Source organism: Branchiostoma lanceolatum, chromosome 2 (genome assembly GCF_035083965.1).
Source record: "Branchiostoma lanceolatum isolate klBraLanc5 chromosome 2, klBraLanc5.hap2, whole genome shotgun sequence".
Taxonomy (NCBI): Eukaryota; Metazoa; Chordata; class Leptocardii; order Amphioxiformes; family Branchiostomatidae; genus Branchiostoma; species Branchiostoma lanceolatum.
In genome coordinates this window covers 1,800,612-1,819,155 of record NC_089723.1, presented here as the reverse complement: position 1 = coordinate 1,819,155, position 18,544 = coordinate 1,800,612, and the positions used below count along the sequence as shown (strand labels likewise).

The 18,544-nt window shown below is 40.3% G+C and overlaps 1 protein-coding gene across 1 annotated transcript in view; it reads left to right on the top strand.

Annotated features, from left to right (window-relative positions):
- The window catches only part of LOC136426459 (dmX-like protein 2), a 112,204-nt gene that overhangs the window by 11,383 nt on the left and 82,277 nt on the right, over positions 1 to 18,544 (top strand). Inside the window, exons 2-3 of the mRNA XM_066415123.1 lie at positions 3,628 to 3,750; positions 5,298 to 5,372. Of these exons, the coding sequence (XP_066271220.1) occupies positions 3,628 to 3,750; positions 5,298 to 5,372 (198 nt within the window). The remainder of the gene's footprint in view (positions 1 to 3,627; positions 3,751 to 5,297; positions 5,373 to 18,544) is intronic.

The window sequence follows — 18,544 nt, the reverse complement described above, 5'->3', positions numbered from 1 at the left end:
AATATGAGAACCAAAAATGAAATTTGTGAGGCCTTTGACTTTGAGTATATTCACAAACATGATTCGTGATGAGATTTCTTGGCAATCTAGAAAGGCAATCAAATTATAACATGCCACAAAAACCAGTAATATGTTCACAATACCATCTCATCAGAGCTTACAGTATAAAACACACGCCAACTACGTAGTACGGGAAGTAACTAATAACAGGAAGTAACTATATTGTAATATACACACTAGTACAAGCTACATGTAGCTGTGTATATAATAGAATTAACCTGACCCATCATTGCAAGTATACGTTCCTGCTTGTCTATGGTTACTACATGTAGCTGTCCCTATGGGACATGTGTGCATGTGATGGGGCAGGTATGATTTGATCTAGCCGGGTGTAATTTGGTACCAGACTGGCGGGATGAAATGTATCATATGTGTGGTGTCTGTCTCTTGGAGAACGTAAAAAACTAAAGCAGGTACTGTAATTCACTTTATCTTCACTGTAGCAAAATTTCATGATACATAAGGAAAATAGACATTTTCACTGAACTTTAACTTCATGGTGGCGGCAAGTGATTTCAGAACGGATGTGTGAAGGAATCATAAATAATTACATGTGTTACCTTTTTTTTCAAGGTGATGATAAGTTCATGATGAGCACCTACATGTGCAACTTTTTGCCTGAAATTGCGAATTTTTTTAAGTTTGAAAAAATTCACAGTTGACAAAATGGGGCTAATGGGTGAAAAATGGTGAACCTCCTCTCAGCACTGCGAATCTCTTTTTGATGAATTTTTATTCATTGTACAATGGTTTTGAATTCTGTGGCAACACTACTATTTTAGATAGATTTATCTTCTATCGAAACTGAGAATGTAACATCCAGGCGCTGGCATTTTGTTTGGCTCACGTGGGCTTCATGTGCAAATGTGCAGCAGGGCAGTGCAACCAGAAGGGAAAATTGGTAACTTTGCAAATTTTCCTATTACAATTTGCAACAGTCCAGTGAGACCCCTACTTTATCCTACTAAAGATTAACAGAACATCAGGACAAAGATAAACGGTGATGTAAGTATCGATTGGGAAGGAGATAGGAGAGAATCGTGATCCCAACCCGGGATGTTGAGAAGGCTGTCTTCAGTTATGTCACGTTGTGGCACGTCTTATTGCTGCAGAATCACCCTTTATTGCTTGGGCTGCGATTAGCAGTAAACTAAACGGGGGGCCAACACCTGAGCACTGGACGTTCGTCCGGGGAATCATGATTGGAAATGCAGATAAAACCGCAGATACAGCCTCTGAAGGGCTTTGGAATGTTTCCTTCCCATTTATTTATCAAGTTTACATCCAGCTTGAAGAGTACTGTAAATGCAGAAATGTTCGCAGTGTTTTTATGTTCACGTTTTTCGCGAAGTTAGAATCACCACGAAAAGCTGTTCCATTGTGAGTGTAGCGCTACTATTGTTTCAAATGCAAACTCAAAACCATCGCAAACACTCCGGTTACGAGAACATTCTTCGAACAGTGACTAGAAAATGGTAGCGAAAATACGCACCTCCAAATTTTCGACGACTCCTGTCCGTCTTGTTCACGGAGTGGCCTAGTCTCGCGAGAACACGAGACTAGGCCGAGACTTGTGACGATCTTCTTGCCTCCCCCGCCTCCTTGCGGAGCAGGGGTAGGTAGGACTTGGGCAGCTCCCAACCAAGGAGGCGGGGGAGGCAAGAAGATCGTCACAAGTCTCGACCTAGTCTCGTGTTCTCGCGAGACTAGGCCACTCCGTGAACAAGACGGACAGGAGTCGTCGAAAATTTGGAGGTGCGTATTTTCGCTACCATTTTCTAGTCACTGTTCGAAGAATGTTCTCGTAACTGTCAAGTAAACGTGACTGATGAATTTATTCAACGCAAACACTCCATTTTCTCCCTTCCGCGAAATTAAATCCCAGCAAACATTTCTGCATATACAGTAATCCAGAAAACAGTGGGAATACGTGACAAAAGTGAAATTTCTTTGTCTTCGGTAGATGACCCTATAAAGGCAGTTTTATTTATTCATTTATTGGTTTGGCTGTTCAACACACACAGCCAGGCCTGCCCAACTAGCCTGTGGCTATTACAAAGGGCTAGCCCTGCAGCTTTGTGACTTCTTAACCTTTAGCAAACTGAGGTACCCATTTGGCACCAAATCTCTAATGGTTACAGAGTTAGGCAGCAGGGAGAAGGTTAAGATAATATAACATAAGAAAGAAAGTTACTCGCCTCCCTAAGCTAGAAAGAAAGCACAACAGAACCCTTGACTCCCATGTCTGTGCACACCCTTGTCTACCTTGTAGTAATATGGCAGGGATATCATATCCTCCTTAGAGCTGCTACCTAAACCCCGCACCTGAACTGGACTTGTAAAAACGAAATTTGTACTATACAAAGACAAAAACTTGACTGTTTTGTGTTTATTACTTAGCTTTTGACTTTACCACTGACTGTATATGATTTTGCATGTGTATTTTTCAAATTACATGTAAAATTTATGCTAACATGCAATTTTACATGTAACTGAAAACTATCACATATATGCTATGGGTTCAGGTTCAGACTCAGAAGTCAGGACCTGAACCTGAACCTCCGGACTTAAATCTGGACCTGAACCTGAACATGAGTTGAGGTACACAGCACTACATCCATGGCAGTATCTCTGATTTAAGTCTGTATCATAGACCAGCCATTTGCGGAATGGCTAGGGGTGGGGTTCGTGTCAGCCATTCATTTGGCGGATGACCCTTCTGTGGAAGAAAGGCTTGCGGCTGGCTGCTTTGATTAATTGCGTGGCGTGTGAAGCAAAGTGTTTGCCCAGTGTAGAACAGAACACATGTAAGCCTTGATATTGGAGCAGGAAAAGTAACTGTAATAAAAGACCAGTACTTTTTCTCTTTTGAGAACAAACACTGGGAGAACTAAATGTTATGTTATGTTAACTACTAAATAGTATTTGTATGTGTAATTTCTGTTTTTCTGTATGTGAGATTCTGTTGAATAAAGTGTCTTCAAGCAAGTCTCACCAGAAAGAATGTAAAAGTGATGAATTTGTTTTTTACAAATCATGATGTCATACATACATGTGAATGATGAATGAAGAGTTGTTGCTTTTTGACAATTGCTGTCATTTGCTTGTGTAAGTTAAGATCATTCCAAATGCAGCAAGACAATGTCAGACTAAGAATGTGTATTTCTTAAAGGAAACCAAAGCAATATTAGGGACAAAAAAATGGAAATAAAAGAATGCTGAAATCTTTATTGTAGTGACATTTACTAACACTGTATAGCACATTTGTGTAATAACTTCATACTTTGAGCATTTCAAAACCGTGCAAAAACATACCATACGATGATCCCCTTAGTTTCGTGAACCTACAAAAACCCCGGCGACAATTTTCAGCGAGTTCTCACATAACAACGATGTCATATTTTTGTATCATGGACTTCGATATACATTGTGATAGTGTTGTTTGAACTAATCATGAATAGAAACGACTAAATAAATTGACTTTCAAAATCCGATTTTGCGTGCACAAATATTGCTTGAGTTGCCTTAAATATGATGCTGAGTTTTTCCCGTTGTTGTTCCCTCCAGGCGTACGGGTCGGGGTGCGACCTGGTCATCCTCGGCAGTGATTTTCAGCGTGTCCAGATCTTCCCCGGAACATCCCGGGGAAACATTCAGGTGGGGTGCGTGGACTGCTCGCAGAATGGAAAGGTACGCAGGCATGTTTTTAGATATTTTTTAAACAAGTTTGGTCCCAAAGTTGGTCCCAACAAAAAACACTTTGATAGACCCTGTTTCAGCCTTGGTACTGATTTGATAGCTGTTATGGTGAGATATGCTCTGCTAGTAATAGCAGTCTAACCAATGCTCGTTCCTTCACGAAACACTTGCATAGACCCTGTATCAGACTGGGGGAAGTCCTTGGTACTGATATGATAGCTGTTATGGTGAGGCATGTTGTATAGCAGTATAACAATGTTGGCCCCTTCACGAAACACTTGCATAGACTCTGTATCAGGCTGGGGAAGTCCTTGGTACTGATGTTATAGCTGTTACGGCGACGACACTCACTGTCATACTAATTATGACTGGGTGACATAAATCCTCCGCCCAAGAGCTTCCACCAACTCAGGCAACTCCATGTGGAAATCCGACTGAAGAATCAGACACTGGTCTCAGTGGGGACGCCCAACCTGATTCAGTTGCAATCATCACTACCTGGTGTCAGCTGGGACACTGGGGCTGACAACAATGGGTAGATGTATGAGCGGAGGGCTGACGTTAATGGATACATTGTGGTGCGATGTGACTTAACAGGAAGTGGGGAACACTGAGAAGGTTGTAGTTAGTGACGTGGGAAATGAGACTAAGCTGTTCGGCGTCCCAACAGACGGACGTTTTCAGCTCTCTGATCAGTCAGGGGGAACTGTTCATTTTACGGCTATTAATAACAATAGCAGATTGTCTGATATGTAGCAGTTTAAGAGCTCTTGCAGCAAGCTCTTATTAAAAAAAGGTTCACAAGTTAACAAATTATAACTCATTCCTTCTTACCCCTTTCATGTAAAATCTCCTTTGTTTTAAATTCATCTCGCTTTTACCTAAATCTATTTTTAATACATTGGTAGAACTGTTCATCTTACGGCTATTAATAACAATCACAGATTGTCTGATATATTCAGTTTAAGAGCTCTCGCAGCAAGGTCTTTTTAAATAAAAGGTTTACAAGTTAAAACAAATTATAACTCATTATTTCCAACCCTTACATGTAAAATGTCCCTTGTTTTAACATTGCTTTTGCCTAAATCTATTTTAGATACATTGATCTGTTTGTTTTCATTTTCTGTTGACTCTGCTATACCTATCAGGGAATAAAAAAGACTTTACAAGTAACTAAGTTTGATGATACTTGTTAAGATGTATTTCACAATGCAACTCTGTGATCACGGCAACAGCTGTCCAAATTATTAGAGTTTAGACGAGGTATAGTCTTACCCTAGTCCTGCTGAGCCCAACAATTGTCGGTTTGCACATGCTTGTTCTGTATGCTAGCCCTGACAATTGTCGGGTTGAGGGTATTTCTAGAATGCATACGTTGCCCCTGCATGGTTGTTGTAAAGCGAAGTAACTAAAAATGATCAATATCAAACTAATACCCTTTGTTTAAAAGGTGTCTGGGCACTTCAGCAGTGGGGGTATATTTTTGCTCTGGAAATCCAGGAGGACAAAAGTTAACCTTTCTTCAATTTTTCTTTCAGATTGCAGCCTCCTATGCCAACAATGTCTACATCTTTGAGCCGTACCCAGGGACTAGCAAGACTGGAGCAACAAATGTAAGGTTCTCTCTCTCTATAAGCTTCAAAACCTATCTGTGTTTGGTTGTGTTGTCATTGACATCATGTTTTTGTACATTTGACATGATTTTTTTAGGATGAAGATAAGAAAATATCCTATATTTCAATAACGGTTGTAGTTGTAGTTGATCAGTCAAGATTTTGGTCGAAAGTCGAAATATTTGTGTCGGATACTGTATGTAAGAGTCTCTCTCTTAGCTTCAAAACCTATCTGTGTTCGGTTGTGTTGTCATTGACATCATGTTTTTTGTATATTTGACATAAATTTTATCAAGATGATCATTGAAAAATATCCTATATGTCAATAACGCCAGTGACAGTTACAATCATGACAATGAATTGTTCTAATTTTGCTACCACAATGATCTTATTTTTCTAAAACTCTGAAAAACCATCAGTGCAGGAAAACTGTAGGACACGTTTGCGGAAAATTCCATAGTCGAGGCATGTAGGGACGCCATCGTTACTGCCTTTTAATCAACAAATTGCCGACCACCCGTAGATTCGTTGTAAATGAATTACAACTCCGACACTACCTATAATCTTATCATGGGGGTCCTGCAGGGCTTATAGTGATACAGACGCGGAAAATACGACTTCCTCCCCCGCTCATTAATTTCCTCCCCATCCACTAACCCCATCCTGCTGGGATATCACCTTCTAACATACAGAATCCTGGAAGGGAGAGACTCTAACGTACTGTATGTGGGCTAGAGCTATTAACCAAGCTTTGGGCCTGGGCAGATATGGCACTAGAGGTCACAAAGGTTCAAAGAGAGTCTTTGTTTAGAATTGAAAGGCTGGAATACATGTAAAAAGATGCTTCTCAGCCCTCTCTCTACATGTACATGTCTGTTGACGCTTACTCACCAAATTGCTTGTCTTTTATGTAATAGTAAACCAACAGCTAAAGCACCTGGATATCAATCGTCCCTTTATGGTAATATCTAGTAAGTGACTCAGGTGGTAATGACTCGAGGTTGTCCCAAACCACATGCATGTGGGTGGTACACTTTACTGTAAATGCAGAAATGTTCGCGGTGGTTTTATGTGTCGCAGTTTTTGCAGTGAACTCTTTCCTGCGAACTTAAAACCACCGCAAAAAGCTGTTCGGCTGTGTGACTGCAGCACTGCTATTGTTCAAATGCGAACTCAAATCCACTGTGAACACTCAATTTTCTACCTACAGCGAAATTAAATCCCCGCGAACATTTCTGCATTTACAGTATATGACTGCTGACTATTGCTGCTTCTTCTGTTGTTTTGAATATTTTGTAACCAAATTATTAAACCACAAGAGAGTTTAAAAACTCTGTTGTTGTTAGATTTAAGGCCCGAAATGTATACATCTATGGCTTATTCCATGTTGTTATTTAGTATTCTAACAAATATTAAGAACCTGTCAATGGTAACTGTGAAACGGTGAATTTTCTTCTTAACATCCTTTTCTCTAGCAGAAAATGAGCGAATGTCCTTTCAGATAGTCAGGGTTTTCCTTTAGGGCTGTGGAATGATCTGACACAAAACTCAATCCGATCCCTTAATCCAGGCAACGTGCCCGCGTTTGCGTCATGTTAGTGGTTACCAAGGTTACGCCCCATAACGTTTGATAGCGGCAGTAAGCTGCTTGAGCGGAGCAGAGCTGAGGAAAGTCGATGTTGATTAGAAGCGAAGCCCTTATTTTTAGGTTCTGAGGAAGATTTACCCAGCCCTAAAGGGGATACTGTAGAATCTGATGTGATTCCAGGCTAAGATTTTAAGATTTTTCAACTAGGTTAGAATCTATAGTAGATTGCCTAAAATACTGTAATTCACTTTATCTTCATGGTAGCAAAATTTCAAATTTATATGGTGGTAATATCATTTCTGCTACACTTTATCTGCACGGTAGCAAAATTTCACGGCGTAAGGAAAATTGACATTTTCACTGAACTTTAACTTCACGGTGGTGGCAAGTGATTTACAGAACGGATGTGTGAAGGAATCATAAATAATAACAACAGCTTTTTCACGGTGATCATAAGTTCACGGTACAGAGGTGACCGTGAAAACAGTGAACATAAAGTTACAGTGAAAGAAACAAGAATCACAGTATTCTTTTATGAACTTAAACCTATAGGCCTACTTTGAACATCAAAATTATAGTCAGCAATATTTTTGTGAGCCATAATTTTTGTGGAGATGTGGTTATTCTTCTGCAGAAAAAAAATTTGTTCTGTGATTCTTGTTTCTTTCACTGTAACTTTATGTTCACTATTTTCACCGTCACCTCTGTATCGTGAACTTATCATTACCGTGAAAACCTGTTGTAATTATTCATGATTCCTTCACACATCCGTTCTGTAAATCACTTAGCTTGCCGCTACCGTGAAGTTAAAGTTAAGTGAAAATGTCCATTTTCCTTACACCGTGAAATTTTGCTCCAAGAAGATAAGGTGAATTACAGTATAGCAGAAATGATATTACCACCATGTAAATTTGCAAGTTTATAGAATGCATGGTCACTCCAACTCACTCACTATCTGGTTTATCGTAGAGGCTGAGTATCAAATTACATCTTGCAGTTTTCAGCAATAAAATACGTCCAGCCCTGATGTGTGTCGGAGGGTAAATATCTGTTCAAGCGAGGGAAAGAATCTGGTTGAAGGGTGACCTATAAAGTCCCAGGATATGTGATTGGATTAGTATCAGGGTGTAAATTATTCAGACAGATCCCAGCAGGGGGGGGGGGGATTCAGCTGCAGGTGTAAGATTTGGGACGGACTGGTCCATTTGGGAATCCCCTCGGGGGTGTCCAGTGGAACAGCTTCAGATCTAGGGTCAATAGGAAAATTAGAAGGATTAACATACCGTAATTCACTTTATCTTCACGGTAGCAAAATTTCACGGTGTAAGGAAAATGGACATTTTCACTTCAGATCTCGGGTCAATAGAGAAGTGAGAAGGATTTTCATACCGTAATTCACTTTATCTTCACGGTAGCAAAATTTCACGGTGTAAGGAAAATGGACATTTTCACTGAACTTTAACTTCACGGTGGCGGCAAGTGATTTACAGAACGGATGTGTGAAGGAATCCTAAATAATTACAACAGGTTTTTCAGGGTGATGATAAGTTCACGGTGCAGAGGTGACTATGAAAACTGTGAACATAAAGTTACAGTGAAAGAAACAAAAATTACAGTACTCGTACCTATTTATTCATTGTTTCAGCATGAACATTGTTACATGCCAGGGTTACCCAACTAGCGGATGGCTATTTTCAAGGGCTAACCCTGGGAAAAAAACATTCAATATGTAACACAATCAATAGGATACTTAAAATCGTACAAATTTTTACTGTTATTGTAGGCAAGGATTCTACAGTATTGAAATTTTTCTTTTCATGCTGAGGCTTCATAGTGTATTCTCTGATATATTTGATTTTGAAATTCCTCACAAGTAGAATTTTGTTAAATGTAAATAACAAGGCAAGTAAACGAATAGAGTAGAATGCGTCATATAAACAATTGTACTTTTTGCCTGATACAAAATATATGTGAAATACCATAAAAAGTAAGCAAATATTATAGAAAAAATTCAGATTGAGTTGGATGAGAAAGCACCCCTTTCCTTCAGATGGAACAGTCCATCCTGACCAATGAGGTGAGTCATTGTTCTGTCAGCGCCCTTTGTTCCGACCCGCTCTACCTGAAATTCCAATCAGACCGTGGTTTTGTCTGACTCACAACATCAAAATGTTTTCTTTTACAGTGATTCAGAATCATTAAGTCTCTCTAGAGTCCTCTTCTCTGCCAAAAAGAGCAATTATAGAGGAATTGAGACATCTCATAGGTTCTTTGTGTACTGTGCTTGTCCTTGGTGCTGAATACAATGTGAATGTTAGGTCTTTCCTTTCTTCTGTTTTTACTTTGGTCAGTCTCCCTCTCTTTCACCTATATTTAGCCAAAGTATAGATGCTATGACTTGTCTAGTAGGTTTAGAGTCCGGGTTTAATTGGTAGTTTGTGCCTGTCCTTGGTGCTGACTGTAATGTGACTCTGGGGTCTCATACTGACTTCCCTTTAACTTCAGGTTCTAAGTGTATTCAGGTATAGCTTACCTGAGATTCCCTTTTCATCTTTCATCATTCTGTCCTTGGTGCTAAATGTAGTGTAACCCTGGGGTCTCATTTTAGTTGGTACCTTGTGCCTGTCCTTGGTGCTGAATGCCATGTGCCCATGCAGTGCCATCTTGTAATCCCCTGATATCATTTGGGATTCTGTGTCCTCAATAATGATAAGATGCTAGGTGCTGCTCTGGTTACTAAGACCTAGATTTCTGACAACAAGGTCACTCCAAGTGCATTCAGTATTCTACAGACTGCCTTGCCTCTGAAATGGAAAAATACATATTTACTTCTTACGTTTGGTATTAAACGTATAACGACTGTGTCAAATTTGAAGATGAGTCAGCTTGTAATTCAAGTTAAAGTTAACCTTTGTGGTGATAAGTTGAGCTGTGCAGTGCTTGACATATTGAGCCCCTACAATGTGAAATTGTAAAGCACTTTTGTTTTAACCTTCTTCCTGCTGCCTTACCCTGTAACCACTACAAATGTTGTGCAAAAAGGCTACTGCAGCAAGGAAAGGGTTAAAAAGCAATTGAAACTTGCTGCAAAGCAGAAATTTACTACAGGGGGTGGAAGAAAGAAAGTTCAGTTTGGTTACTGCAGGTTAAAGGTCATATCCAGCGGCTGTAACAGTAAGTATCCTTGGGCTGTCATATTGGTCCACCTGTGACCTCATTACCGCATGATTGCCCATGTGAGGGGGTGGAGATTTCCCGTGCTGACCAGGACTTAGCTACTGTAGCACGGCTGCTTTATAAGGCTACTTGGGCATACAGGGATGGGAATGAGTACAAGATACCCTTGGAATATGTTTATCAACGTCCCTTGGATAGGATGTTAAATGGAGGTCCCGTGTTTGGGGAGGGCCACACCCCGCGCATGTAAAAGAAGCCACCACACCTTTCGAAAAAGAGTAGGGGCATGCCCCAGTGTGCGATGGTCCAAAACCTACAGTCCTATGACCGCACATGGGTTCGCCCTTAGTAATAGCCTTCGGCTAGTTGGGCAACCCTGGCATGTACATGCTGAACTGATAGATAAATAAACAAATAAAAAATGTCATTCATAGTACAATGCTAAACTTTTTTCTTCCATGACTAGGGTATTCACGTATCAAATTTTCAATGACCACTTCAGAATCGATAATTTGATCCGTGAATACCTTAGTGTTGGTAGAAAGTTAAGCACTCTACTATGATTAGTACCAACACAGATGAGCTTGCATGGCAATGTCATTCATGGTATATTGAGTCTGTTTTGTTTTTAAATAGGCAAGGAAATTGGTAGTGGTAAAAGTACATGCATTTTACTTGAAAAGTTCATTGCAAGTTCTTGCCCGGAGGCAAATTGCAGATACATGTAACATTAAAAAGATGGACAGAGAGTGGAGAAAAATATAGCATGTGCCTGCTCTAGTCTAAATATCAGCTCTAAATTCTTACTTATTGAGTTCAACGTTTTGTGATTATAGTAATGATGGTTAATCTGTATCTGTATGTATCCTACAGTATTCAGCTCACTTATATCATATTGTAATTCACTTTATCTTCACGGTAGCAAAATTTCACGGTTTAAGGAAAATGGACATTTTCACTAAACTTTAACTTCACGGTTGCGGCAAGCCATTTACAGAACGGATGTGTGAAGGAATCATAAATAATTACAACAGATTTTTTGCTGTGATGATAAGTTCATGGTACAGAGGTGACTGTGAAAACAGTGACCATAAAGTTATAGTGAAAGAAACAAGAATTACAGTAGTTTATCAAATGAGTAAACATAATCAATGGCATCAGAATTGCGGAGGATTTGGTACCAATCGATCAGTGATTGTCCTCTGATGAAAGCTCCCATGCTAGCGTGTGCTCCTGTAGTTTACCCCCTGACCTCTGTCCCAATGCTAGAAGCCAGGCTATCAATCATGTTATGCCGCCCTGCCCCAACCATTGACTCAATTGACTACAATTGGAACATGGCCAAGACTGGAAGTAGAGCTGCGCACCTAAACCCCGGATCTGAACTGGACTTGTCAAAATGTTTAGGTTCAAGTCCCAAAAAACCTAAAGGTCTGGATCCAAGTCCGGACTTGCAAAAAAATATCTCTCATTTATATTATCTTTATTGTTCTAAACCATCTTAAACCTTCGATTGTGAAATGTGCCATAAAAAGACAAAATTTACTCTTTACTGCAAATTTAAAACCACCATGAAAAGCCGTTCCATTGTGTGACTCTAGCGTTACTATTGTTTCAATCTCGAACTCAAAACCACTGCGAATACTCCATTTTCTCTCTACCGCGAAATTAAATCCCCTTGAACATTTCTGCATTTACAGTAATGGAAATGCGCCTGATTCAGTAGACTAACTCCCATGACAGCAGAATGATAGCCAACCATGCAGAGGTTATGATAAAGTTAGATCCTGACACCTGTGTTATTTGTGATGCTGTATTTACAAACTAGGTCATGGGAAATGTAATAAACAACGCATTGGTGTTTCTCCTATGTGTGTCAGGTATATACTGTAAATACATTTAAGTTTGCATGGTTTTTATTTAGAGGTAGGGAGATAATGGAGTGTTCACTGTGGTTTTAAATTCGCGTTTGTGACAATATAATAGTAGACTATTGGGGAAAGAGGAAAAAAAATGGTCACGGTGGTTTTAAGTTTGCAGCGAAGAGCTTACCTTGAAAACTGAGAACATAAAGCCACCACAAACATTTCTGCATGTACAGTATCATATCTTAGGGCTCTGAATACCAACCTGCAATCTGCCATTTGTAGAAAATATTCCCAAATTGCAGATACAAAATTAATACATGTAATTTTGCAGGCTAGAAAAATCCAGGCTGGGTATATATCATGAACAATAATTTAGCTAAGTACCAGCATACAAAGGCTTGGATTGCTAATAGTACATTAGAAAGCTATACAAGAAAATTGATAGATTAATATAGTAAAGGTTTCACTCGTTGGAAAGGGTTGCAAAAGAGCAGGCAAGTAAATGGAGGAATTGCAGCAAATTGTCCTGAATCAGAAGTGAACTTTCAGGTAAAAGAATGGTGTTGAGCCCAGCATTCATGATCGGAAAACCTACCCTGGTATACTGTAACTGCAGTAATGTTTGCGGTGGAGTTCGTGGTGAACTCTTTACTGCTAACTTAAACCCACCGTAAAAAGCCATTCTACTGTGTGACCGTAGCACAACTATTGTTTCAAACACAAACTCAAAACCACCGCAAACACTCCATTTTCTTCCTACCGCGAAATTAAATCCCTGCGAACATTTCTGCATTTATAGTACCCACTGTCATTTTTACTGCCAGCTCTACTAAAGCCTGATATGTTCTCCATTATGGTTATCTCATATAGGCAGTTTGTCATTCTTATAACTAGGTCATATCAGTTTCACGCTGTGGGCCAGAACAAAACGATACCTATTGATGTTGTTCTTCTCATCCTAGTCTTAGTCTAACCAATTATTATCACATTAGAGGAGGCTAATTAGTAATGATCATTAGGATTCTCATTAAGGTATATTAGGAGTTAATTGATTACATGATTTATATCAAGTACCCTGCCCATTTGTTTGTACTTTTATTGTTTTTTTATTAATCTTAACCAGGGCACACATTACTATAAATACTGAATAAGTGCTGCTCCATGTCTCTATTGCTGTTACTGTTAGGAGAAATTTTACAGTGGTCGTCATAGCATAAATCTGGCTCGAATCATGCCACGGTTAGAAATTGTCTTAGTTTGGTTGATGTAAAATAAAACATACAGCAGCTCTGTGAGGATGCAGGATGCACACCAGAAGATCTGCCAAGAGCAATGGAGGACAGGGAGGACTGGAGGAGGAGGGTTATGGCCATCCATGAAACACTCACGCCAAGATGATGAAAATAAATCAATCAGATAGATTCTCTGAAGGGTTTATCTAGTTGCTTTATCCATTTTTCATTACGTAACGTTTTACCTGGATGTGTAACCTTTATCATTGTGTTTTAGTGTTGGTATCATGGAAATGAGCATAAGAAACTTCAAATATTACTGAATTAATCTGATTTGCACTGGAAATAGATACATGTAAAGTTGACAAATTTCAAGAAAAAGGGTGTTTAGGGTTGTCTGGGGAAAAAAGCCAGGTCTATTTCCTTATATCATGTTGAGTCAAATTGGATAGTAGCACAGATTTACTAAAATTAGTAGTGCAGGCCTAAGCAAGTATTAACCTTCTTCTTGCTGCCTAACCCTGTAACCAATACAAGTTGCCAAATGGCTGCTTCAGCAGGGAGAAGGTTAAGCTGATTTACTGTTACTTGAACAAGTTTGAATTGTATACATAATTTTCAACTAGTGGTGCGTACCTAAACCCCAGACCTGTTCCGGACCTGTTCCTAACCTTTAGGTTCAAGTCCAAAAAAACCTAAACATCTGGAATCAAGTCCGGACTTCGCTTTTACACTCCTTTTTGATTTAAACCATCTTAAAGCTTCTTTAGATCATGAAAATTGCACTGGAAAAATATGAAAACATTGCTGTTTTGTGTTTATAACTGAACTTCTGGATTAATTACTGACTGTATAATTCTGCATATTATAGTTTTCAAATTGCATGTAAAATATATGCCGATATGCAATTTTACATGAAACAGGAAAAAATATTCGTAGCACACATATTCCATTGGTTCAAGTCCGGACTTTCAAGTCCGAACCTGAACCTTAACCTCTGGACTCGAGTTCGAACCTAAACCTAAACTCCGGTTTAGGTACACACCACTATTTCCAACACAAAAATTGGAAATTTTTGACTGTACAGCTCCAGTATCTGTCAAGGAAGGAGTTGGAAATTACAGTTCAATGCTGTTTCAGGATGACTTCTACCAGCACAGATGAATTTTCAAACTAAGATTTACTGTTGTTATGTGACGGGAATCTAGTAATTGAATTGTTCTGGCCCCATCCAAGCGTGATCCCCAATCCTGAAAGTGTTTCCATCAATAATCAGGTCATCTCCGTGATGTGGCTCCCTGGGAAACGTCCATCGTCTAGACCGCACGTGTCACAGAGGTCAAACCACCCCCCTCCCACTGCTGTTTGGCACAGAATCAAGAGTAGCTGAGGTTCTGGGCTAAATTATGTGTCCATGGCCCTGGGCCAAACTTGAGGCCTGCATACTCTTAATGTTTGATCAATTAAGGAGAAGAAGAAGCTAAATATTGGAGGTTCTGTTATCATGGCCCTGGGCTAAATTATGTGTCCATGGCCCTGGGCCAACCTTGAGGCCTGCATACTCTTAATGTTTGATCAATTAAGGAGAAGAAGAAGCTAAATATTGGCACAACAAAAGGTTTAGCTAGACTAGACTAGACTAGAGGTTCTGTTATCATGGCCCTGGGCTAAATTATGTGTCCATGGCCCTGGGCCAACCTTGAGGCCTGCATACTCTTAATGTTTGGTCATTAACGAGAAGAAGAAGCTAAATATTGGCACAACAAAAGGTTTAGCTAGACTAGACTAGACTAGAGGTTCTGTTATCATGGCCCTGGGCTAAATTATGTGTCCATGGCCCTGGGCCAACCTTGAGGCCTGCATACTCTTAATGTTTGGTCATTAACGAGAAGAAGAAGCTAAATATTGGCACAACAAAAGGTTTAGCTAGACTAGACTAGACTAGAGGTTCTGTTATCATGGCCCTGGGCTAAATTATGTGACAATGGCCCTGGGCCAAACTTGAGGCCTACATACTCTTAATGTTGGGCCAATTAAGAAGAAGAAGAGGCTTACATTTATTGGCACAACAAAAAATTTAGTGACTTTTGTAAGGAAACAGTTACTGTTTGGCAGGGCTTCAAGAAACGTTTAAGACAACACACAGAGGTCCACCCCCCCTTTATAGAATTACGTGACAAATACCTAGAACCTCTTGAAGGAAAATTGCTGTATGATCATGAAAGTTGTAGTTTTAACTGCTGTATATCATTCTCATGACCATTTCTGAAACCCAAAACTCTCTCTGAAACAATCTAATATTAATGGACCAGTTAAGTTGATGTTTAGTTGAAGAAACATTGTAGCACAAGTGTATGATCATGGATATTAAGTTTTAACTGTCCTTTTATTCTCATGACCTTTATTTAAACCCAAAGCTCCCCCTGAAACAGTCTGATAATGGACCAGTTTAGTTGATGTTTAGTTGAAGGAACATTGCAGCACAACTGTATGATCATGGAAGTTTTTATTAGATTAGTTTAACTGTCGTATCATTCTCATGACCTTTTTAAAATCCAAAACTCCCCCTGAAACAGTCTGATAATGGAGCAGTTTAGTTGATGTTTAGTGGAAGGAACATTGCAGCACAACTGTATGATCATGGAAGTTTTTATTAGATTAGTTTAACTGTCGTATCATTCTCATGACCTTTTTAAAATCCAAAACTCCCCCTGAAACAGTCTGATAATGGACCAGTTTAGTTGATGTTTAGTGGAAGGAACATTGCAGCACAACTGTATGATCATGGAAGTTTTTATTAGATTAGTTTAACTGTCGTATTATTCTTGTGACCTTTTTTAAACCCAAACTCCCCCTGAAACAGTCTGATAATGGAGCAGCTTAGTTGATGTCCCTCCGCAGTGACAGCTGACCTGGGGTGGGAGACTTTCATCATCGAGTTAAAGCCCAGGATGGAATTTTATTGCGTTTGGCACCGGCTGCTTTAGACCTGCTGTACCACTTGGGCAATCAACTATTGACTGGCCACTCAGGGATATTCTGTGTCTACTGTAGTGGCCCAAAGGGAAGTGAATCCTGGCAGTTGGCCAGCGAGTCAGGATCAAATGTCTGGCCCGGTGGCCCAGGGCCGCAGAATTGTGGTACCGTAGTTCTTGTTTCTTTCGCTGTAACTAATTTATCTTCACTGTTTTCACAGTCACCTCTGTACCGTGAAAAAAAAAATTGTTAGTATTAATGATTTCTTCACACATCCTATCTGCCGCCACCGTGAAGTAAAAGTTCAATGAAAATGTCCATTTTCTTTTCACCATGAAATTTTGCTACCGTGAAAATAAAGTGAATTACAGTATTGGCCCAGGGCCACAGAAGTGTGGTATTGGCCCGGTGTGTCAGGGCCACAGAAGTGTGGTATTGGCCCGGTGTGTGAGGGCCACAGAAGTGTGGTATTGGCCCGGTGTGTCAGGGCCACAGAAGTGTGGTATTGGCCCGGTGTGTCAGGGCCACAGAAGTGTGGTATTGGCCCGGTGTGTCAGGGCCACAGAAGTGTGGTATTGGCCCGGTGTGTCAGGGCCACAGAAGTGTGGTATTGGCCCGGTGTGTCAGGGCCACAGAAGTGTGGTATTGGCCCGGTGTGTCAGGGCCACAGAAGTGTGGTATTGGCCTGGTGTGTCAGGGCCACAGAAGTGTGGTATTGGCCCGGTGTGTCAGGGCCACAGAAGTGTGGTATTGGCCCGGTGTGTCAGGGCCACAGAAGTGTGGTATTGGCCCGGTGTGTCAGGGCCACAGAAGTGTGGTATTGGCCCGGTGTGTCAGGGCCACAGAAGTGTGGTATTGGTCTCTTCACGGTCCAGTTTGTCAGTACAGACCAACGCTGTAAATTATGACGGCACCATCTGGTGTTTGGGTTGTTCTGTCTGACTGGTTTGGTACTTCACTTGGGGAGTGGGGATGGATTTGGCTGTGTCTATTTGTGTGTGTGTTTGTGTGTGCTTGTGTGTGTGTGTGTTTGCCTTGTTTGTGTGTGTATGTGCATCTGTGTGTGCTTGTGTGTGTGCTTCAACTTGCCTTGTGTGTATGTGTGTGTATGTATATGTATATTTGTGTGTGTGTGTATGTGTGTATGTGTGTGTATTTATATATGTGTGTGATTGAACTGATTGAACCGAGGCTTTAACCTGGTGTTTAGGCTTTGTCTTCATTATTATTTTTTAGTCAACCACATATTTTTAAAATCCCAGAACCAAAAAATCAAATTGGTCTGGCCTTCTGTTGTGTAACCTGATAAGATCACGGCCATGGTTGTCAGGACGACAGAACCTTACGTCAAGGCCGGCCACGATGGCCCGCTATCCCAGGGGAGTCATCTGTCAGGACCAAGTAGAAGGGAGTTTTGATGTGTTTGGTTCTCCCAGGGGGGTCATTGACAGAGCCAACTTGCAGGGTACATTGATGTGTCACATGTCCCAGGGGGGTCATTGTCAGAGCCAACTTGCAGGGTACATTGATGTGTCACATGTCCCAGGGGGGGTCACCTGCCAAAGCCGAGTTGAAGGGGTCTTCAGTGTGTGGTGGTTCAGGGAGGTTAGGGCTCAAAATCCATTTTTGCGATGCACCTTACCTTTAGTATGTAGGTGCATAGAAAACACTTTGGGTGCACATCATGAAATAAATTTCAAACCTTATTGCCTCTCTTCAGAGCCCGATTCTGAGACTCTACAGCTAACTTCAAAATTTTAGATAAGTAAAACAACAAAGGTTTTTTTTCTGACTCTTAAATATAAAGAACATGCTATGTACTAATTATAGTGTATATTAATAGTACAGTACCTTCATGTAAAAGCAAACAAACAAACAAATGTATGTAAAGCTACACAGGTCAAATATCTAGGTGCTTAAGAATCATGTGTACAATTCCAATTTTGGGTGCACAAAAGTGCATATGTACCCAGTCTTTCCAGCCTTGTAGGTCATTGTCAGATGTTTTAGGTATGAGCTTGAGAGACAGAATACTGTCAGAATAAATGTACGTAAACACAGTCTGTATTAGCTAGGGGTTGTGTGGGAAACTTGAACAAGCGGAGAAAGAGCCTTGATTGTATGCAAGGTGAATGTCGAAGACCTATTGGGACTAGTGGGGTTTAGAATCCTCCTTATGCAGGGTAACCCCAAGGTCTTCTACTGCCAGGCTATTACACGTAATACTGACACACATCCGTCACTGTGGTGTACAGAATTAAGTCAGTTCTGCCTTTACCAGACTTTGAGTCACCTAAGAAAACTTTCTTAGCTTTTTCTTGTATTGTCAAA